Here is a 24,011-nt window from a genome sequence, read left to right on the forward strand (position 1 = left end):
GCGCATCCGCGGCGGGGCCGAGGCAATAGGGCAGCCGCGGGACGCGCACCTCGCCGGGCACCCGGGCCGAGCCGAGAGGGCAGGGACGGACATTCCTCCTGAGGGCTAAGGGTGACACAAAGGCCGTGAAAGATGAGCAGATTTAGGGACAGGAAAGTGGAAGGAAAAAAACTTGTAGCAACTTGCAACCGCCCCGAAATTCGGGATTGGTCGGTGCAGCACGTTCCTCGGGATGCCCCCATAGCCAGCTGAGGAGGATTGGAATCGTTCCTGGCTTTGGAGAGGGCTTTTGCACGTTTCTGAACAGCCTTTCACAGGACTGCAGTGATTACACGCGCCTTAACATTTTAATTTTGCTGTAGTTTTCAGGGCGCTTTAACCAGCGCCTGGTGGCAGAGGGACCTTCCCTGCGCTCCGTGCGGCAGGCAGGAACAGAGCCGCCCGGAGCTCCTGAGGCTCCTGGCCGAGCATCCCAAAGTTTGTTGCAGCCTTTCCCGCTCCAGAGCTCAGAGGAATCCTCCATGTTGCGCCGCGCGGGCCGGCTCGGCCAGCAGCCACGGAGCCCGGGGTTCGCCACTCGCCGGCTCCGCGCTCGGTGCGGTCCCGCTTCAGCCATCGCCGCGCGGAGCCGGGAGCACAGCTGGGCTGAGCGTGGAGAGCGCCCTGGCCCCTGTCCCTGTCCCCGGCCGGCAACATCCTTCGTGGGGGGAGGGGGGGGGCGTGAGTTATTTAGGTTTTCCATTTCCTAATTCCTACTTAAAGGGGGAGGAGGGAGAGAGAATGATCGAGCTATTAACCGCAGCCGAGCCGCGCTTCCCGAGGCTGTCTAACATTTGTAAATACTTATGCTGCGGCTGGTCCCCTCCTCCCCGGTTAAGTTGTTTAGTATGTCGGTTATTTGTACCGAATCCCGGTCTGTGTAGTGTCTGATGTGTTGTCGTTGCAATGTGCAGCCCGGGTGACACTGATGGATGCGCCAATGGTGAGACGGACAGATGTTAGGGCGGATCTAGCGGCACGCACCGCCGCGGCGGCGAGCCCGCCCGCCCGCCCCGCCGGGGCTGCCCGCCGCCCGGCCCCGTCCTGCCGCACGGCTCACCCACGCTCGCACAGACTCACACACACGGGGCTTTTTGGGGAAGGAGAGGAGGGAGGGGGGAACGTCTCAGTGTCGTCTCTTAAGCAAATCTGATCGCTCCTTCTGTGAGCAGATACTGTAACTGTGAGGAGCAACCAGCGAGTATCAATGAGATGGAACTGAGCGAGTTTGGCAGCAGAAGCGGCAATTGACAACTCACCATTTTCTTGTTTGCAAGAAATGTTTCGTTTTCCCCCAACAGTAGCAATTTCCCGGGGACTTTAGGCGACTGCGATTTTTTTTCATCCTAAAGATCAGCTTAGAAAAAAAAATCAACTCATAATAATAATCAAAAAAAAAATCCCAAACCTTCTCCACCCGTCATGTAAAGTGTTTGAATTTCCTGCAACTTGAAAGGGAAGCGAGAGCCCGAGAGCGGCGCGGCGGCTTTATAGGATGTGAAGACGCAACAACATCTGCACTTAGTCAGGTATTTGGAATTATCCCAAATCTCGAAGAATGGGGGCGAGAGTGGAGATTTTTTTTTAATCTTACCGTAAAAGTGAGCTCAGCCTTTTTTTTTTTTAATTCCTCCCCATGAACTTAAAAAAAAAAAAAAGAAAAAAAAGGCGCTACTGGGTTTTTCTTTTTTTTTTCTATTTTTTTTTCCTGGGGTGCTGCTGTGTTCCCCCTGCCGCGCTGCCCGGGCGCTGCGGAGCGATGCGGTGCGGGAGCGGTGCGGGAGCGGCGCCGGGCCCCGCGCGCCCCCCGCGCCCCGGCCCTGCCCGCGCCGCGCGGCCCCGCCGCCCAGGGAGGCGCAATCAAACCCGCAGCACATCGATGTGCCGGCGCTCGCCGGCGGCTCGGCAGTGAACTTGGACCGAGAGAGAGAAAAAAATTAAAAAAACCCCAAACAAAACAAAACAAAGAGAAAAAACAAACTGAGAGAGAGAAAGGGAAAAAAATCGGCCCCAAAAAACAGGCAAAGCGAGGGAAAAGTGCTCCTTCCCGCGGCGTGGGGCTCGGGCGCTGCCCGCTCAGCTCCGCTCCGGCCCCGCGGGGCGGGCGCGGCGGCTCCGCGGGCGGGGGCGCCGCCGGCAGCGGCCGCCGGCCCGGGGCGGCCCCGACAGCGCCCGGCCGCGGGCGCGGAGCGGAGCGCGGCGCCAGCCAGGTGGGAGCCGGCGGGCGGGATGTGCCTGGATGTGCCAGCGGGCGGGCGGCGCGGAGCCGAGCCGGGCTGTGCCGCTGCCACCGCCGCTGTCACCGCACGGGGCGGACGCGATGGAGCGGCGGGGCCGGGCCCTCCGCGCCGCGGGGGCGGGGGCGGCGGAGAGGGAGGGGGGTCCCGTGCCCGGCGCGGCGGGAGGCGATGGCTGCGGGGGCTCCGGCGGGGAACGGGTGCGCGCGGGGGCGGAAAGGGAAGGGCTGCGGGAAGGGAGCGGGGCGAGCGGCGCAGAGCCGGCGGGCTGCCCTGCCCTGCTCTGCCCGGCGAACCCTCCGCTGCCCCGGCCGGCTCTGGGGACCGGCGCCGGCGGCGGGCGAAGTTGGGCGGCTGAGGGGGCTCGGCGAGGGGGTCGCCCCGGGGCCGCCCCGGGCAGACCCTCGCCCGCCTCCGTGCCCGGTCCGGGGGCGATGCGCGTACAGTGAAGGCGCGGCCCGGGGCGGGCGTCGGCGGTGCCCCGCTCCCCCTCGGCGGACCAGTTTGAGTGACACCGCGATCATCTCGTTTCCCTTCAAGCTTCGCCTGTTGCCGCCGCCGCCGCCGCCGCTCCAGCGCCGAGCCGGGAGCCGGGAGTGGAGAGCGCAGGCTGAGGCTCCGCCGGCTCCGGCCAAGACATTCCCCGTCTTTATGCCGTGATCTCCCAGCCCGGCCAGGCACCGGGGGCGCAGGGCGGGGTGGGGGGGACTGCGGGCTCTCCCAAGCCCTCCCGCCCGCACACCTCTTCGGGGGGCTTCCCCTCCTCCTTCCTCCGGGGCGATTTGTCAAACTTCCCCCCTCTTCTGCCAGCAGCAGCAGCAGCAGCAGCAGCAGGGCTGTCCTCTCCTCTGTGCCGCCTCCTCCGCCGCCGCCGCCTCCTCCTCCTACTCGGCATCGTGTATGCACAGCAACAAAAAATATATCCCCGACCCAGCCCTCGCGCCGAGGCTGGAGCAGCTCACCGGATCTCTGGGGCTGAGGCAACTCTTCCCACCCCCGCGCCCCGGCCGCCCCCCCTCGCCGGCGCCCGCAGGAGCTCAGCATGCCGAGGAGGAAGCAGCAAGCGCCCCGGCGCGCAGCAGGTACGACAGCCGCTTCCCTTCCTTCCCTCGCTTCCCTCCGCGGCCGCTGCCTTCCCCGCTCGCTTCCCTCCGTCTCTTTCATAACCGGCTCCCGGCGGGCTGAGCCGCCGCTCCGCGCCGGGCTCCTGCCCCGCTGCCCGCCGAGGGGTTTGCTGAGCAACTCTCGGGCTGGAGGCACAGCGCCGGGAAGGGGGGGATTTGGGGGCATTTTTTTTTATTTTTTTTTAGCTTGGGGTGCGGGGCGCGTGAAAGCCCTTTCCCCACTTTGGTGCCCACTTTGATTTATTCCGAACTCTGCCATCGCCCGCCTTGGTTCTGGGGGCAACACGCAGTGAGGAACAGGCGGGTGTGTGTGGACACACACTGCACGGGCACGTATGGTTGGTGTGACTCCGGGGCTGGGAGAATCAAGGAGGAGAATTTTGTTCATTTCCAGCTCCGTACTTTGGCACCTACTTTGCTTTTCTGCCTCGTAGTCTTCGTTCTTCTACATTCCCTTCCCTCACAGGCAAATGGTTTGTGAAAGCCAGGGAAAATACTCTTTTAATTAATTTTTCCCTGTAAAAAAGAGATAGGGTGTGTATGAATACATGGCACGCTGTGAATGAAGTGTCAGGGACAAAGTGATTTGGAGGGTTTGCAGTGTTACTTGAAGATCCAAGCACAGAACTGGTTCCTTTGCCCAACTTTTATCTTTTTCTCTCCTCCCCTTGTACTGCACTGGAGATGTCTTTGCCGGACAGACAGACCCACCTAGTTGGTCACTTTCTTTGGTAGCCTCTTGTGTTAATCCTATTGATTTCTTATTAATGAGTCCAGATGAGAAGCTGCAAAGTAAAGCAAAGGAAAAAAAAAAGAAAAAAGGGTCTGTGTATTGTCAAATGAACTGTCAAATGTTTCTTTACAATTTCCTCCAAAATTTTTTTTTCTTTTTAGAAATACTTTTCGAGGCTTTGTGTTGGTGAAGTTTCTTGTTTGGTTGGTTTGTTTTCCTTTTGCCAGAAATGTCAACTCTTGTTAAACTTAAGCAGTATTTTTTGGAAAAGCCAAATTGAAAAGAAAACAGCAAAAGAAAAGCCCCACGTAATTTTACAGTAATCCTTAGTTGGGGATATGTGGGCTGGAAAAGGTTTCCTTGGCCTGTTGCCATCCTTGATTTGATGTCTGATTGATCGCCTGTCATCTGGCAGCCTTTGATCTATTCATTCCCGATAAACATCAATAAATCACTTGCCATGGTAACGCCAGACTCGGTGACGTCACATGTGGCCTGTCAACTCTCTGTTAGTGCAACTTGAGGGGCTCCTGGCGAGCAGTGCCACAGAGCCACATGGCCCAGGGCTTGCAGAGCCGGGCTGGCGGAGGGGCAGGCACAGGGCTGGCTCTGGTGAGGGACAGCTTTGGGGGGACCAAGGTGAGACAGCCCTGAGAGGCCGGTGTGGAAGTTTTCCAGAAGCTCTGGCAGCATTACTGGCAGCGCAGTTGTAGTTGTGCTTAGGACAACTTGGAGCAGGTAGTCCTGCAGCTTGGTGTAGGGTGTTGTTAGAAAACAGGCATCCAGAAATGTGACAGTGCTTTCACACTGCCTGACAACTTCTGCAAGTGGTGTGGTTTGAATTTAGTAAACAGCAAGGGGCTTGGGGAGTAATACAAATTGTAAGTAATGATGTCCACGTTTCCTTTCTTCTCTTCTTTGACATGCACATGTGTTCAGCTAGTACTTTTGAAAAGGAGAAATAGACTTTCCAGCAGTCTTAATTCTGTATACTAACAGCTAGAAAGTTTGGAAAGTTTCGCAGTACTGTACTGATACAATCTAGCAAACAATATTGTAGCCAAACACTTAATGATAATATTTTGCATTTCTAGCCTGTGTCATCAAATAACAATTTAAAGAAAAAGATAAAAAGGAGAACTTTTCCTATTACTTGGGAAATTCTACTTTGTAACATGAATTTAGTTCTTCAAAATCTGTCTCTTCCATGTATTTGACACTCGACTGCTGCATGCTGGGCACTCCTTAGGCAGGAAGAAAATGTTTCTGCACTAAACACACATTCTGAGGTATCTTCCTCTCCGTCTACCACTCTCTCTCTCCCTCCTTTCTCAAGTGAATCATCCATGATGTGCAATCTATCTTTCATATTTAGCAGAAGTGTAATCTCTTTAAACTTTTAGCTTTTTGATAGCCACATTAAACATTTAGTATTGTGTATAATTGCTTCCCACTGAGATGCAGTTTTATTGGTCACATTGGAAATGTTACTTTTTCTAATAGCAGTAAAAGCAAAGGCTTTTTTTAACACCTTAAAAAACAGCTAAGAAATAACAGGTTAGTTAAGAAATATTCATTACAAAAACTTGACTGCAGGACTAATAGGAGATGGAAGAATGGGTTTGCTCTATCAAAATGACCCGTCAAAACGACTTTGTTTCATATTTGATTTAATTGTCTCTCTCCTGACAGGCACATTCATCAATAGCTTAATGGTCAATCAGAAGTTGGCAGAGTGAGTGCTTTCATTCTTTCCCATACACTAGCTTTGGCTTTACTTTATCAAAATGCCTCTGCCTAATGGATATGGGGGATGTAGAATGACTGAAGGGCTACTTATTTGACAAGAGTGAAAAAACAGGAACATTTATGCTGTTGATAAGTGCATGAAGATAAATAAGTGAGCTGTATGAGGCGTTTTATTTTAAGACAGAAAAAACTTTTTTTTTTCCCTTTTTGGCTTGAGAGCTGAGAGTTATAAGGTTCATGACTGCTTTTGTGGCATACTGAGAGTGATGACAAATTGATTGCTTGGTACTGAGAGAGAAAAAAAGGTGGGGGGGGAGAATTAAAGATGTCTGCTGATTGGTAACTCAGGAAATCCAGTCCCCAGCAACCTTGAGAATACTCGAGAATTTTTTTTCTCCAAACTGAAAGGTCCGCTCAGCCATAAAAAAAGAAAAGTTGTTTTGCCAGCTTCATTAGTGTTCACCTAATTAGCTGTAAACCTGATGGATTCCTGACAGCTTTAATGATTGGAGATGACAAGCTCCACGCAGTGTCATCCAGCAGAATTAGGTTTGCAGCTAGTTTGATGTAATCAAGTTGATATTACACAGTCCTGGTTGCCTTTAGTTGTGCATTAACTCAATTTTCTGCTGCAGGTGACAAATGGGCTTTGGTACCTGGATAATCATGTCATAGGAATTAGGGCCCTTTTAATGGTCTGGAGTAGAATAACAACAACAAAGAACTCTCAGCAGCACAGAGCTCGCAGACATAACAGACAGGTGCACAAATTCTTTATGTCTAGCCCAAGTGTTAACACCACACTGCTGAAGACTAAAGCTGTCTCTGAGAATCAAGAATCTGTAAAAATGATAATTTCACTTTGTTTGCTTTGAGACTCAGGTGACTATTGTAGATAAATTTGGGAAGAAGAATCAAAGATTGGAATTTTATTCCTCACCTGTTAAAGCAAGAACTGCTGCTCCAAAGACTCCTGTCACTTAAGTAAGGAGGAAGAAGGTATTTACTAGTTAGAGGCTGCTGTCTGGAGAAGCTAAGATACTGTATTAATAGTGGTTAGCCATGCTCATGCAAACAGTAATTATCTATCCTTAAATTACAGCTTTCACTTACAGCTTTTTAAGAAACCTATTTAAAGGATCAAAAAAATGTACTTCCTACTGACAGAAACAACTTAATACCTATTTTGTATACATGTCTTCTGGGGAGGAATTGGGAACTAATGGTTTGTTGGAATCTCATTTACTTTACTTATTTATTTTAAAATTGAATAAAACAGTAAGATCCAGACAACTGCACTGAGTTTTCAGGCCTCTGGAAAAAACCCAAACAAACCTGGGCCTATGGTATTTTTTATTTTCTATACAGTATGGTTTAAACTCTGTCGACTGCTGCATGCTTTTTATGCTCTTCACAACTTCTGTGCTTACATTCAAATGATGCACCTGGTCAGTGTGAACACTGAAATACATGAAATTGATTTTTCAGAGACGTGGAGCACTTCCACTTTTCAGGTACTTGAGTGCTCTTGCCAGTTCTCAGCACCTCCAGAGAAGGGCTGGGGGTGTGCCACAGATGCAAGATGGCACGCAGGTTGTGCCGCCAGATTTCCAGGCAGCTCTGACTTTGGGAACTTGAATGCTCGCTTTAATTTATGGGGATTGCTTGCAACTACATACATACCCCAAAAGTAAATGTAACGATAAAGTAGACTACCTATAAAGGTACTTGCAGTGTCAGCCCTCGGTTTGTTATTTGCCTCCAAACCTGCCACATATTTCTCTGTTGGACAGAGATTCTTCCTAGCAGCAAGCTGACAAAATGATTAGTTATGGCTGTCCTCTGCTTTTTTTTTTTTTTTTCCGGCAAAGTGTGAAGGAACAATGCAAAAAAAAAAAAGGAAAAAAGAAAAAGGAGCATAAATATAAAAAGGCTTGATAGATTCCCCTGAATATCTGCCTGGAAAACAGAATTTTCCAGAATCAGCTGCCATTTCTCCCATTAGCTTGACAGCTGTCAATTAGGACTTCAGTGCTCTCCTGGGCCACAGTTTATTGCGTGCGGTTGATGTTGTCATTTTGTTCTCGGTTTTGCCTTGAGCACTATCATGAGCAGGAGTGAAATAGTCAATAACTGATGTATCAGCAGTTATTTCTTAAATTGGCTTACAAGTCTGCATTTTTCCTCTTTTTACTAAAGATTGTTTTGTAAAGTGATTAGAATGAATTGTGACTGCTGCAGGGTTATGGGAAATGCAGTGAAGCTAGGGTGAGTTAGCAGGATTAGAGTGGGTCCTTTTTGTCAGCTCTGCTTCCAGGATTAGTGGAAACTGTATAGAAAAGATCACCTTCAGGGTGAAGTGTGGGGTACATTTTTAAGTGTGCTGCGTGCACGGTTATGCAGAAACATATGGTGGTACAGAGTGAATGAAAAGAAATAATTTGCCAGGACGTAAAGTAACCTACATGTTATCCTTATGAAAAAACCTTGGCACTGCTGGTTTTACGGTGTAGTAATCCATGTTTTAATCCAATGTTGTGACTGTTCCTAGAGAATTCAGATACAGATTGTCAAATTTTAACACAGCCCTATTCTCAAGGTGCTGCTAGTAGATCAGGTATTAAGATGCCTGAAGTGTTGCATTGTCAAGTAGGAGTGTATGTGTGTGTATGGTTATGATTCAACACCAAAAATAACATAGTTGCTGAGCAATCGTGTGTTATCTGTGATATATTTCAGCATAATTTACTAAACAATCTACCTCAGGTGTTTTAGTCTGATTTTTTTTTCTTCTTGTTCTCTGTGTGTTTGATTTTTTTTTTTAATTTAGTTACGCCCAAATTGTGGTTTATCAACCTTAAGTTAAAAATGAAAGGTGAATACAATATATTGTATTTGGTAACAATGATATGGACTGGTACATCCAGACAGATAATATGCAGTTGTAATTAGAGTGAATAGACAGGCATTCATTTTTAAATTCTTTGACACATGCATAAAATAGTCATATAATAAGATAAGATGACAATTTTATGTTAGGTTGATAAAGTGTCCCGATACATGCATTTAAATGTCTGTAAGCCTTTTTTTATCCAGACAGATTAATTCTAGTTTCCAGCATTTGCAGTTAGACATTAAATTAATTTTAAAAATCCCACTAAACAATGGATGTGTTGCTTTTTGTGTGTGTGTGTCATTATCTAAAGCAGGAGGATTGAAAAAAATTTGTGCAATTGATTTTTCTTGATTTCAACATTTAAAAAAGCAAAAAAGCACAAAAATTGGCTCAAAGGATTTAAAGCATGGACCAAGAAAGATGGTATTTTAGTTTTCTTAAGTATAATAATGCGGAATAGAACATTGTCAGAGCTTGAAATCGTTTGTTGCCATTTTCATAAGAAGAACTGAAAGAATTGAAATGAGTAGGGCTTAATTTCAGAGACTGTGAGATTCATCCTACTGCATTTGCCTGATTTTGTGCCTGAAAGATATTTTGGTCATCTCAGCAGAGAGCCAATCTGCAGAATTTAAACACTTCTCATTGCAGGCATCAACTTTAAGATATTTCGCAGAAAATGTTCAAAGGTTTTTTTTCCCCGGGGGCAGAGGGAGAGTGGGGAAAGAGTTACCAGAGGATCATAAAATATCAGAAAGCTCTTTGCCAGTGCCATTACCTGTCCTCTTTGGGAAGTAAAGGGGCAACTCTTCAAGAATAATCTAAGTTTGTATTTTAGACTTAATTATAAGTTATTAATTAACTCTGTCAGGACACATGTTATTAATTATGACTCTCTTTTCTTCATTCAGAGCAGCTGTTGGGAATCGCGTAAGTTAACTGTATTTGTTGGTGTGGGAGTTTACCAGTGAAGAGCCCTCCATGCCCAGTCTGACTTACCTCCAGCTCCCATCCCCTTCCTCCTGAGCGCCACTGCTGGGCAGCTAAGCCTGGCAGCACTTGGAATTAATACAAGTTTTGAGGCGATCCAGCGTGTTCGCAATTAGTGAACATTGTTACAGAGGTGGTTTTTAGGTCTTATCCATAAATTCCTGTTTTAGCCAGCCTGTGTGGTGGTGGGGAGGTGGAAAGGGCAGCAGCCAAGCCGCAGCGAGGGGGAAGCCAGGCAGTTTCCGTGCCCTTCCGCCAAACTCCCGCCAAACTTCACACGTTGTCACAGAGGAGAGAGCTGTTTCATTATTCGTTTGGAATGATCCAAATTCATTTACTTTTGATATTTCCATCATTACACTGAGTGCCCTGTTTCAGTTTCTTATGTGTTCTTTGCGGAATGCATGTTGCATAAAATAGGCAATTTTTAATGAACAATTTAATGTAAATGGGTTCTGAATTTAAATTAATATTAATGAAGCTTTGAGTGAATTTATTTTGCATACGTAAAGGCTTGTAACTCTTTCACCCATACACTCTTGTCTTTATGTACTAACACATTGGTTAGGTGAGTTGGCTAGTTTCCATATTTCGTGATTAAAAACTTTAATGGATTTTACATGGATATTTGTGCTAGTGCAGCTTTACGCAGGTTAGTGTCGCTATTAAAAATGTATCTGTCTTGATATTCACATTTTTGTAGTTAACATTTTACTGTGTTACCCCACTGTTTCTGTATATTTCTTTCTACTTTGGTTTCGCCTTTATGCTTAAAGATAAAATGATTCCAACAATAGTCACCACAGTCAAGATGTTTTCTTTCTTTGGCTTACCTCTAATGCATTATGTATTTAGGAATGATGGGATGTTCTGTAATTAATTCTGTTAGATGTAATTGCTATAATCACTTTGATGCTACACATAATAAAAGTAATATGGTAAGCATACGAAAAAATATAAACACCTTATTGTAACACTTTCTGTAAAATTCTTTTAAAAATCTTCTTTAGAGTGGAACGACCGCTTCCATATTTTATCAGAGCTAAAATTTCTTTTTAAAGTACATTAGTTAGTAAATGAATTAATTTTAGATATTGAAAAGGTTTGACTGGCAGGTTGTCTTGTATGTGCGTGTGTATATCCCTGGCTCTGTGCGCTGTTAAGGATGTAGTTCATTAAGAAGCCAATCTTCAGTGTGGCTACAAGTGAGACATAAATATCGCTGTATATCCCATTCAATAAGAGACAAATCTATGTATTATATTAACATCCAGGACATAGGAAATAACACAGAAGTGGTATTGTAGAGTGGAAAGCTTCTTTGTAGCGCAAAATTACGGGAAATATAAAATTTATGAAGGTAGCATGTAACTAGAGGGAGTTTTTCAGGCATGGTCCCAAGTGGAAAAAAGACTATAGAAGGTGATGTCCCTCTTCCTCCTTATTTTTTTTTTGTTTAAACAAGTAGCTTTGAGTTATTGTTTGCAAACACAATTTTTGATAGAGAGGAAATGAAAAAAATATGTGCAATGGGTTAAGCTGTGTAGCTGATATCCTTGATTCTGTAACAAAAAATTTTAATATGGCCATAGTTCTTAATTAGTTGCACACCACACTTAATGCTGCAAAGGTCACTTGGTTTTATGGCCCAGCTTTGCCCATGAATTTGTATGTTTCCCCCCAAATTTATATTTCTCTCTCACGTATTTTCTAAGCAATTGAGTGTGCAAGTCGTGGTTAAAATGCAAACTAGAAACAAGATTAGAAAAATACATTTAGTGTGGACAACGAAGAGGTTTTTTTTTTTTTGTTAATGTTATTTTCAAATAATGCACAGCCTTTGCGTGGTGAGCAGCAGTATTACATTTAACTTCTGTAAGCTGAACAAACAAACCCCGACCAACCTCTCGCTGGATTGTTCTGGGGAAGAACAGAACAGGGTGCTGTTTCTGAGTGTCTCTGGGACTGGGCTCGCTGCCGGCAGCCCTTTCCCTGCTAGGTCAAGCCTGTTGCTGGAGGGCCAGATCTCAGCAGGGGCCTCCAGGAGGCTTGGCGAGGCTGCTGCAGACTGGCAGCCATCAGTCATCCATCTGTGACACAGAGTCTGTTTTTGATGGCAGGGATGATAAAAGGCCTGGGAACTGTATAGGCCCTTGTAATCAGGGCCAGTGCTGACATCCTTCTCAACTTTGACAGCTTCTTCCTTTTCTCTCTTCACCGCCAAGACTGTCTCAACTGGATTTTTTTTCCTCTCTCTTGTTTCATGTACTTGATCAGTCTCAGATGCTGGGAATTATTTTTTTCTGGAGGGAGGGGGAGTGTTTCTTTTGGTTTGTGGGTTGGGCAGGTGTGAGAGGAAGTCTGGGGGTTTTTTTGTGTGGTTTTTTTTTTTTTTTGTACTGTAGGCCTGTTGCTAATTAATGTTCCTCCATAAGATTCTGTCGGAGTTGAGTAATGTTTTTGATCTTTATGCCTGATAACTGCATACTTAATGAGATTTCAAAGCTGTGAGTGCAGCTCCCTACAATTATTGACAGATGCCTTTTCTTTGCCATTGGGTTCAGCTTCATAAATCCTCCTGCAGTAATGAGGTTCAGAAGTGCCACCCTGCCAGTGAGCTAATGAAAGAGGGGGGGAGGGAGGGAACAGCTCATGCCTGCCTGACACATTTTTTTCCTTTAAAATTTACTATGCAGATGTCAAGCTGTGGGACGATTACTTCAAACATGCTAATTTTTATCTTGCTTTTGTGTCAAGCCTGCATGCCATTCCCCCCCCCAATAATAAATAAAAATAGAAACCTCAACCTATTTAAATTTTATCATGGATCATAACTATTGAAGACTTTGATATATGTGTGTTCTTTTGCAGTTTCCAGTCAGTGGAGCAGTTTTTTGAAATCCGAAGGGCAGAGAGAGGATATAAAAAAAAAAGGGAAAAAAAAAAGAGAATGAGGCTGCCTCGGCCGCACGTCGGCCTGCCCTAACCGTGCACTTGAAACATCGGAGATTTCATTTTAGAGTTCTGAAACTAAATCCTGGTGGAGAATAGCCGCACCATGCCAAACAGTCGATTTCCTTTTCAGCAGAGCCATACATCACTGACCCACCCTTCCCTCCCGACAGAATGACATGTGTCATTTATCACCGGGCCCTGCCAGAGCGCGGGGGGTGTGCGGGGGCAGCTCCCGCGCCAGCGCTGCTGGAGATGTTCTGCCGGCCGCGGAGAGGGACGGGAGCGCTGGGTGTGCTGGGGGCACTGCCACAGTCACTCAGGAGGTTATGTGCTTTCATATTAGCTGCTAAGTCGCCGTGTTCAGCCCCCTGAAGATTTTCCCCTCCTGTTTGCTTTCTCTCTCACTCCCTTTTTCTTTTCTTTTTTTTCTTTTTTTGTCCTTTTTTTTAAAGTTTGGCAGTTGGGACAAACTGGCTGACACGTATCATTCAAGCAGCACCAGCTTGCTGGGGGTTGTGTAAATGAATCTGGGAGCTCTTGGTTTCACATGATTCAAACGTGCATTATTGAAGATGGATGTTCCTTAAAAAAAGATTGATGATGGATATCAGGCTTATAGTGCCATTTATCATTTTGAATATTATTTAGACTTGCCGTGTAAAGCTGTAACTTGAGAGTTGGATGAGCTGGGACAGAATGGAGGCCTCGGCGTGCACGTTTTGATTGATGGCTTTGCTTTCTCATTGTTTGTTACCAGATACTCGCCGGTCATTACAGGAGTGCCTTACAATTGTTTTAGGGGCTGGATTTCCGTGTGTGTATATGTGCGTGTGTTTGTACAACAGAGAGAGGGACAGGCAGAGGCAGAGTTAAGTTTTCAGTGAGAGCGTTTCAATAATTGTAAAGAATGGAGACAAAGCCGTGGCTGTGCAAGGATGCAGTCAGTCTTTTGCATGAATACAGAGACTTGCTGCGTGGAACAGTAAAATAGAAGCAGGACTGTAGCTGATCCAGTGTAACATTGTCAGGCATTGCTAGTTACAGTATAAAGTTGTGCTTGTGAACAGATTAACACACTCCAGCTTCCTTTTGCTGACAGGATGCCCTTTTTGGGGGGTCCCATAATGGCAATGAAAACAAAGTTTTAGGACATAATTACTTCAGCGTTCACATATTTCTTTTCCGCCCACCCTCTTCACACAGGGCTTGAATCTTTGAGTCTTGGTGTTTGCTCCCAAGTGTCCAGGATGCTCTTGAAGGGTGGATAGCCTGGTTATGTAAATAGTGAGGGCAATCCCTTCCCTCTTTGAAGCACTTTTGCTGGAACCAGGACACCCCCACCTGCTGGAAGAACTAAGGAAACAGCTTTTTATAGGCAATTAGCTCTTTCCTTGGCCGCTCAGGCAGGGATTTTCAGGAGATAGACATTCCAACAACGGAGCAGCTTCAGCAAGAGGCAGTGCCAAAACTTCAGGTGTTGGGGTGTTTGTGCACAAGCACCTCCAGGCAAGTGCGATACCCAGCCCGGTTAAACTTGTTCTGAGTTGACAAACTATTGACTGTTCCTTTCCTGGCACATGGTACAAAAATCAAGTGATTGACAGGAATGCTAGGTAAAATTAGACAAGAATGACTTTGTTGGATCAGTCTTGAATTTGAACAGGTTGCTGGTGTTTCTGAAACATGGCTTGTCACATCAACTTTTTATTTGATTGTAATATGCCCTCTTAGCAAGTGGGAATTAAAACAACATTTAACAAACAATGTACAGCATTTAGGTTAAAACATGTTTCTCAAAAGCAACAGTGACTTTATATGAGTTAGAAAAATGATTTTTTCAGAAATCTATTTTGTTATTCCTTCTACAAATATAGTTATGTTTACTTTTGGTACACTCAGTTGTCAAAAGTAAGGAGAATTCAAGTTTCTACACTTCGTTCAAGTCCAACACAATGAAAAAACTGAAAAACATAATATTTTCTATAAAGCCTTCAACAGTAGAAAGTAAAACTTTGCTCTCCTACCCCTGCACTTGTGTAACACAGTAGGTAATTGAAGTACAAGTGCCAATTTGCTGGAACAATTGTAAACACACCTTGATACAAATGGCATCATTGCATTCTTGCTGATTAGAAAACTTTGCTATTAATAGACACAAAGTCCATTTCAGGTGTAATTGGTAAGGAGCTGAGTGCACTCATGGGAAGAAACCTTGTTTTGTTTTTTGTTCGCTTTTATTCTTATCCCTTTTTTCAGTTTTATAGCTGGAGACATGATTTATTGCAGCCATCCATCTTTGGGGCTCATCCATCACATCCTGGTTGCTAGGCAATCATGGCAGCAGCTGTTTGCTTTGAATCAGACAGAAAAGTTGTCAATCATCAAAGGCAGGTGAATAGCATTAGAAACACGCTATTGTCAGACGGAATAATTAATCAAAGAGAGAAAAGATAATTAAAAAGATATGACCCTTGCAAGTACTTGCTCTGGGTTGCCTGGAAAAAAGAAAAACTGCCTGGTCTTTTCTAGACACTTAAGCAGCTGAGGGCTGATAAAATATGCACTCTGCAGTGCATAGTTTTTAATTAATTGAAAAAGGTTCAACATTCAAAGACGATGCTGGAGAAAAGTCTGATTATGAGCATAAGTAATATTTATTGTTTGCATGAAAGGCTTGACATGGAGTTCTAACTTTCTGTCACAAATCTCCTGCATGCTTGCACTAAGCCTCTTTCAGCTTCACTATCTTCTCTGGCAGTTACTAGAGTGTGCAGTTAGTCTGTCCAAAAAAGGGTCCTATGGCTTTCATCCAGCCTTTTCATCCTGGGCCACCTTTTCAGTGCATTGTCTTGTTTGCTATCCTGTACAGAGCTACAGGAGCTGCATGAGCTCTGCCATCAGCAAGGCAGGCAAAGCTCAAGGAGTCTGTAGTATTGCTCATTGTTCAGCACAGGAAAGGTGTTGGAGGCAGTACCTATCTCATTCGCAGTCAGCCTGTGGGATAACAGGCTCATTTGAGCTGATTCCTGAAACTGAACTTTTTTGAATTATGTGCTGGAATGATAAAAAGGCTGCTACAAAGCCCAGTTTCCAATTCCGAGTTTGAGTACCCTGGTAGTAGGTGCAGGAGAGCACACCTGGCACAAGGTGTGCAGGAATGCACTTCTGGGTAGTGCAGACCAGTGCTCACAAAAAAACCTGGGCAGTGCTCATACTGTGCCAGCCAAGACTGCCCAAGAGGTCTGAGCCTGTAATGGGCCACACTGTCTTTGTGAACATGGGATATCTTGTCATTGGTTGTTGGGCAAAGTACTCATGTAGTCCTAAAGACCCCAACTTCAGTGCTTGTTCATGCTTAAAAGGTAAGATATCTGTGAATAGACTGATCACAGAAGAACACAAGTGTGATTATTGCATTAGTAGTTTCTTTAAAAAAAATAAAGTTTTGTAATTAGGTGGCTGCTACGCTCCTTTGTATTTTTTCATTTTCTGATTTCATACTTCCTTTGCCCTGCTTGCGTACTGTCAGAATTATAAACCCACTACTTTTAATATCAAAACTGGATATTAATGTTGATTATCCGCAAGGTTTGCAAGGATACATGCTGTGAAGTACTGGGAGTTAAATTGCAGCATGAAAATCATACACACCATTCCTGCACACACCACCCCTTTCACACTGGCTGATACCTTGGAGTGCTCTTTGCACAATTCTTTGCAGCAGTGTGTCACAAGCAGCTCCTCTGCTAATTGTGTGTGGCCTGTATCACATTTTCTGCTCTTACACCCTGTTTCACTTGTAATCATTCCAGTATTAGAGGAGGAGAACACAGCTAAGAAGGAAATGGGGTACCATCTGAGTGCTGGGTAGGACACATCTGCTGCTCTATGCTATTCTTCCAACACTGGGAGCAGGAAGCTCAGTCTGCAGCTCACTTGGATGACTTGGAGAAATCTGTATCCTCAAGTAACATTTCATATTAGTGATTCCTCGGAACGTCATGTTCATCAAAGTTTGTGTGAGAAATAAAAAAAAACCTCTCTAAAAGCATAATTCTGCATTTTAGCATTAGCTTTAGAAATATCCTCTGTACACTGTGTGACCAAAGTCAGCATCCGCCTTGGCTAATAGCCCAGCACTTTTATGTAAAAAAATATGTTGTCCAGAGGTGCTGGCATATTTTTTTTTAGTTGGACTAACTTTTTTCTTCTTCCGTGTGTAATGATAATTCAGTCTGACATATTACTGGCATCTTTTGTCATAGGTGTGTGGGTCCTGTGCCAGGCAAATGGGGGGATGCTTGTGTATGGGAATGCAGTGCTTTCTCTAGCACATTTCTGTGCTAGAGAATAAACGTGGGATAGCCATGCCTGCATAGGAAGTGACATGTTTATGGCTATAGAGCTTTTTCCTCCTTTGCTGGGAAGTGGATTTGTCTCCTTTTCACATATCAACACCTCTGATACATTTTCAAGTATTTGCTGTATTTCAGATTTGCTGATCACCGTTTTATTTACTGATAGGGGAACTGTGTCAGTAGTTCTCTAATGGAGGGATATATGGCGCTGACATCAAGCAAATGTTGGCTGAGAGACATATGAATAGATGGCTGCCTGTTGGAATATAGGAAGCTGTTGTTAGTCTGATAGTGATTTTTTTAGCAGATTATGGGTGAAAGTTCCCTGTGATAATGTTTCCCTCATTAAATTGGGGTGCACCTTTTCCATCTGATTTTTCCCAGTCTCTGTTCCATATATGGTGTTAAGGAAAGACAGAATAGCTATTCCCCATTTACAATATTTATTGATTCACAGGTGGAAGAGGCTGAACTCCATGAAAGGATTTTTCTGTCCTCGACCCTTTCTTATCCTTGCCAAATACAGGTTGCTTTTGCACTTGTATAAAGAAAACTGTTTAGGAAGTTGAAATACCTTGGTACTGAACGTGCTAAAGCTGGACTGCCTTTTTGTTCATATGAAGTGAAAAATGGACAGAATATGTCAAACATTAGCACCAGCACAGATAGTAAACTGTTTTGCTTTAACTAGTGGAAGAATGTGCAAAGGGAGCTTAAAATAAACAGTCAAATAATAATCAAGCATTTGCCAGTGTTTAACTCGCTGTATTAAGTAGATGTAGTATCTCAGTAGGAACCACTGAGTTATATGGTATATGTATACTGAGAAAAAATCTTGACGAAATATATATATAATATGCTTGGTTGAACTGAGTAAGTGTGCAGTGCTTCCCCCACCCAGCACATCCCCCTGCCTAGGCCAGGCTCTCACACAGCGACTTCCAATGGACAGTCCTCAGGTCTGTCCTCCGCGCTGAATAAGATCCAGGGTGTTTCTCACTGGCTTTAGAGCGAGCTGTGTTCTTAAAGGATGGAGAATATGTTTCCTTTTGAAGATTTCAGATATGAGAGTGACTCTTTATTCCACATTTTTAAGGTTAGTTGTCCTTTTTATTCCTCTTGGTGTTACTTGCTGTTGCATCTTTTATATGCACAGTGATTTTAGGGTTTAAGTCCTACAAGCCTGTGCAGTGAAACAAAAATATTTCTTGTCTTCAGTTTTCAGTTTGTCAGCAGTGTGCTTAAGAAAAGTCCTCTGCAAGCTGAAGCTTGGAAGTTGTCCTGGTGTTCTCTAGGCAACTGTCCTTCAGTGTCCGAGCCACAATGCAGTGAAATGCATAAAATACATTTGTATGTACTTATATAATACAAAGTATGAAAATATCCTGGTTTACTCAGCATATTTTTTAGGATACCTTCTTCAAAAATGACTGGGGTAAAAGATAATGGTTTTACTGTCATAGGTACAAGATGATTAACTCATGTCACCTGATAATCCAGAAGTAGAGCCAGATGGCCTTGGAGTTAGGGAATTATCAGATAAAAGCCATCAGGCAGGGCACTACTTTCACTCTAATGTTTAGGGTAATTGTGTAGGAAGGAGCAGGGGTGGAAATGCCTTCAGGAGAAGGGAGAGGAAGGACTAGTGCCATGCAGAAGAAAAGACTGGTAAGTAGATATCTGAACCACTGTATGGTCCCCAAAATATAAGTATCTGAATTCTTGTATTACTCTCATTCACTTGCCTTCAAAATCCTGTGCTGCTGTTGTAGTGTTAAACATATGCTTTGCTTTCTGATACCCTTCAAATCCCCTTGCAATTTCCATATCAATTTACGCAGGGCATAATTCTGATAACGTTGTGAGTAAAATGGAGTAAAACTAGATGGACTGAGTTGGACTTGTTGAAAATTTTATTGAAAGAATATTTGAAAAGTAGACGGTAGAACTTGAGACAGCAAAGATACTGTGAGTGGTTTTTTATATGCTGAAATGTATCATTTACCCAGGATACCTTGTCTTCCTTTGTTTTTGCTCTGGGCCTGCAATAAAATGCTTCCTATCTATATTAGTTAGCAAATAGTCCGATGTAATATATGAGAATAGTGGTGCATTATTTCCTCATGCTTATATGTTTTCTGTGTAAAATATTCTAGCAGCAGTGAAATCTTGCTATGTGATTGCATTTCATTTCAAGACGGTTAGCTGAATAAGCAGGAGAACAAGCAAAGCAGTAAGCTGAATGAAGGCAAAAGAAGTAAAATTTTACAGCACATTCTTGCTGGAGGAGTGTGCAACACAAAATTGTGTGACTCAAATGCTCAATCTGGTCTTCATGATTAAGCAATAAACAAATTACGAAACAAAGTTATCATCCTTTAGAAACTTGTGCTCAGTTGTGAAAAAGCGAAATACCATTTCTCAAAGGAAAGCATCTTTTGTTACTTTGCATTCACTGGTTGTGGGTTTTAGTTAATAAAACTGTGTGTTTGCAGTAGGGTTAAATTAAAAATTTTTTATAGACACTGCAGACATTTGATAAAGTTGATTTACTGAATGTTGATAAAAGGAAATGAAACAGTTAAAATTTTTGATGAAAGGACTGGTCTGCCTTATTGTAAGGACTGGAAGATTACATTACACTTCATGTGAAGTAGTTTGCTTACTTTGCCTAAGCAGAAAAGTCTTTGTGTGTTGCATGTTTGTGTCGTGCCCAATGTATTGGGGTGTTAATTCAGGAGTTGATTCTTGGTGGCAGAACTGCAAATGTGTAGTAATATTAATGCGCTGGAGTACCCCTGATTTTTTTGTTTACATCCAGCAGAGATATCCCTGTGCGATTTTTTTTTGTGTGTGTGTGTGTAAAAACTGAGTGTGTAATAATTACTGAAGTGTGTCAGATCACTGATGTGTGCTCTAATTTCCTGAAAAGACTCCCCCCCCCCAAAAACCCTTTAAAATGGCAATTTCTTAACCTAAGGAATTTGTTATATTTGGGATCTTGGTTATATTCAATGTGGGATGCACCTGCATAGAGAAAGGAGGTGTTTGACTCTTCCTTGTGTCTGCAACAGGTACTCATGTGGATACCAGCAGTTCAATTTCAGTCTGTAAGCAGCTGAGGACTAGCCTGGAAGTCAGTCTCTTCAGGGTTGTATTTATCAGAGCACAAAAAGGGCTGTAGCTCCCCCTCAGCTCCTGGGGCTGGTGTGCAGCCTGGCAGATGGGACTGCTCTGGCCCTGCCCCTGTCATGGCTCTGTATGGGGAAGCACTTTCAGGTAGATTTCACAGACCTATATGTGATAGACCGTATCTGAGAATGGTTTAGCTGAAGCCAGCACCCATCACCTTACATACAACAGCAGCTTTACATTGGCTGGTGAGGTGGTCAAGCATCCTAGAGCCATGGGTGGTGAAAATGAAATAATATGGCCTGGAGAGCTTCACTTCCTCTCCTGAACCTGCTTCCATGTCGCAGGTAGGACATAAATGTGGAGGGAAGCTCAAGGAGGCTGTCCAGTCCTTCTCCACGTCAGCTTATGCAGCTCTGCCCTTCCTGGCAGACACGCATGGACTTGCCAGCACTTGCCACTGTCCTTGCTTCAAATGGGTGTTAGCCTGGCCTGCAGTGTCCTGTGGGTTGTTGCACTTTCAGGTATTGTACAGGCTGACTTAGTTGTCAATAGCTAGAAGCAAAGTTTTGGAGCAGTCTGTTCTGCTATGGACTGTCCTTTGGAGTAAGCCATGGGCAGTGATGCTTCCAGTGTTTGTTCTCATACAGACCCCGTCCAAAGCCCACTGAACTCAAATGCGATTCAGCTCTGTATCTTTACTGAGTTTTCACCGAGGTCTGTAATGCAAGTTTAAGGAACAGAATTTCACCTGTGTTACCTGGTAACTGATGTGCTTCTGCTCTCTCCTGTCGATGTACTGTAGATACAGATTCTGGTAGACGGTTCTTGCCTGGGTTCTCATCTTGCCGAGAATACACTTTTGCACTTAAGAACCTGTAGGGATTTGGGAGTAGATTCTAAGCAGTGTTTTTTCTCGAGAGGGGTGTAATGTAATACTAATGATTCAACCAGGAATGGAGATTTTGTTTGATTCAATCAGGTGGAATATTTTAATGTGTTTGAAATAATTATACAATTATTAAGGTGATGCCAAAAACTTTTGTTAATATTCAGAATAGTATTAAGCTATAAATAGATGATCTGCTCAGTCGAGTGTCTGTATCAATAGGTAAAAGCATTGTGTAAATTTTGCTGTTAATTCTATTCTAAAACACACTCCTTATCCTTACTCTTTTAGTACAAAATTACATCTGGTTATGGGTAATATGTCATGTCTCCCTAAAAATGTGATCTTGATTTTTATCCCATGATGATACTTTATTCAATAAATCAAAATCTTCCTCAACAGTTAGTAACTAACTTTAATGGTTATGTCTGAAATGTTGATACAGGGATTTTAGCAGTTCACAGTGTTTATACATTCCAGAAGCATTAACAGGTTAGGTTATACTGGAATTCAGTAAATATCCATGAAACGTGTGGGAGAACTCTACACTATGCAGTGTCTCAGCAATTGGCCACCAGACATCTCATGAAATACCAAATGTAATAATAAAGTTTATAGTGATGATATTGTCAGGAGGCACACATTGTCCATTATCACCAAAAATTGGGGGAGCAAGGCCCATTTCCTGATGTTTAGACTGTGGCAGTAGAACACCACAGATGTCCTTATCTCCTGGAGATAGTTTTGTACTGAATCAGTGGGTTTTACACATTCTTGTGTACGAAAAGAATGCTCTTCACCTCCTCAGTATTTCTGAAGAAAATAAAAGGAGGATAGTTTTTACATGTGTCAAGGTTGTTTCCCATTTCTACAATTGAAGTTCACCAAAATACCCTTAGTAAATCTGTAATTTTCCCAGTAGCCTTTTCCCTTTGGCTGCTGGTTTTCTGTTATTGCAGTCTAAAATGGACATTCTGCTAAAATCGGTAAAAAATACCATTTACTAGCTCCAGTCTGCATGCTCGTAGGCAGTCCTGTGCTGGCTGCATTGTACCTGATGTATTTAGCAGCTGCAGGGTGGGTAACCCCGAAGCAAGCCAGGACTCCTAAAACTACTACTATTTTTCTTGTCTCTGTGCAAATAGATGACACTTTCTCAAAACACATCTTCTAGAGTTTTTTACTTCTGTTCCTTATGACAAAACATGGCAAACAAAGACAGAACATAAATTACAGCTGCAGTCTTGAAGCTTGAAGTTGCATTTTAGCCACACTACACTGAGTACTACTATCATCATCATCATTATCTTTTGGTGCTTGTATGTATGTAAATTGCATTAAGAATAAGATCGAGGCATTCATCAGTGACATAAGTGGGAAGAAGGTGAACAAGCTAGTATGAGATATGAAAAATAAAAAAAAAGTCTTTAATTTGACAGTGAACCAAAACCCATCGATTGTATAACATGAGAATATTTTTCACAAATATTCCCTTAAAGCTTTGCTGTGGCCGTGCCCTCTCCAGTCTGTCAGCAACTCCATTATAAAATCCTCTTACAAGGATGCAGCTTTAGATTGTTACCTAAATCTTTGCTATTTGGAGTGTTGTATTATCTTGCTTTGCTTGAAAGCAGGCACACTTTTTAAAAGATCTATGTGTTCAAAGTATTTACTTTAACAAATTGTCATAAATACATTCTTTGATATTCAGGTTCTCCTATTTTCTGAGGCCTGCTTATTAAAAACAATTTCACAAAACCTTCCTTCAGTCAAAAGTGTCTGATAAATGCTGGTAGTTTGAAGTTTAAATAGATCCTCATACCCTAGATAATGATATATTTATTTATTATATGTGTTTTTAAAGGATTTGAAACTTGAAACCAGTCAGAGCTGCATTCAGGAATCAAAACTAGGAATATTTGGTTCAAGCAGGCCTAACTTTGGATACATATACATGCATTTTTTCTTAGAAAAAATATTGCAGTGAGAGATTAAGTTCTTGAAATTAGATATGGTATATTCATAATCTTTCAGTCTATGTACTGAACTAATGATTTTTCAACATATATTTTATGAAGTGTAAGAGAGTATTGGTATTCAATGAAATACATAGTTCCCTTGCAAGTAGTCTTTAAAATTTTTTGCTCTCATATGAATTCCTTAAAAAAACTTAATTCAGGGCTTTCTTATACACACTGAGTATCCAGAATATGCAGTTCCTACCACGGTGTAGCTGGATGGCTGTGGTGGGTGTGTTCATTTCCAGCCAAGGGAGGCTGGCAGCATAGGGAACAGCAATATAAAGTTTGGCTTTCATTTTTCCTGAGATAGAGTAAAACTACTTGGAGAAGTAAAATTTTAGTATCAAAGGGGGTTTTGTTTATCCCACAGTACTGAAGGAATCAGGAAGAGGGAATCCCTGTCTGTATCCATGTGGCTGTACCAGAATGTTGCTGCCATTTGATCATTATATTGCCAAAGGAGCTCGAGTCCCAGTCAGGCTGGTGTGTGTGTGGAACTGGCAGCTACCGAGCTTGCCAGGAGAAGCAAGAGTTAGAATATCTGTACTTTTTTTAGTCTGTTGTTTTTTGGGTTTGATTTTTTTTAAATAGTAAATACTACGATTTTGAACTTTCCTATTTTGACATCGCTTTGGTACTGTGTGCAGTTCTGGGTTTAAGAAAATGAGGTGTAGAAATATAATGCTGTAAGTTAGGAATTCCTGAATTTTCTTGGAAGGGAGATCAGTTTTGTATACGTTCATTTTCAACACACGAACTGGAGAAGGTGAATATAAATTTCTTCACAAGAGGATTCTGAGAATTAATGCTTACACGTACAGCTTTGTAATTAGATTGTGATGTGTAGGTGATATTTTAGAGGTGGAATTTCCAATCCATTTTTTGTTG

The 24,011-nt window shown here is 43.4% G+C and overlaps 1 protein-coding gene and 1 long non-coding RNA gene across 4 annotated transcripts in view; one reads left to right on the forward strand and one right to left on the reverse strand.

Moving 5' to 3' along the window:
• Window positions 1-259: 259 nt before the first annotated feature.
• On the reverse strand, window positions 260-2,157 carry LOC139677532 (uncharacterized). Its single transcript, XR_011698881.1, has 3 exons — window positions 1,634-2,157; window positions 1,299-1,396; window positions 260-697 (listed from the first exon to the last, which is right to left on the reverse strand). It is a non-coding gene; the product is annotated as an uncharacterized lncRNA (long non-coding RNA).
• Window positions 2,158-2,200: 43 nt separating this feature from the next.
• TSHZ3 (teashirt zinc finger homeobox 3) overlaps window positions 2,201-24,011 on the forward strand; it is a 64,610-nt gene continuing 42,799 nt past the window's right edge. Inside the window, exons 1-2 of one of the 3 annotated variants that reach the window (XM_071567582.1) lie at window positions 2,201-2,249; window positions 3,090-3,358. In XM_071567582.1, coding sequence (XP_071423683.1) covers window positions 3,319-3,358 — 40 coding nt within the window. In that variant the 5' untranslated portion in view covers window positions 2,201-2,249; window positions 3,090-3,318. Of the gene's footprint in view, window positions 2,250-3,086; window positions 3,359-12,209; window positions 12,215-24,011 lie in introns of those variants that run through there. The other 2 variants (XM_071567581.1, XM_071567583.1) reach the window with 2 other exon arrangements.

This window comes from Pithys albifrons, chromosome 12, assembly GCF_047495875.1.
Source record: "Pithys albifrons albifrons isolate INPA30051 chromosome 12, PitAlb_v1, whole genome shotgun sequence".
Classification (NCBI taxonomy): Eukaryota; Metazoa; Chordata; class Aves; order Passeriformes; family Thamnophilidae; genus Pithys; species Pithys albifrons.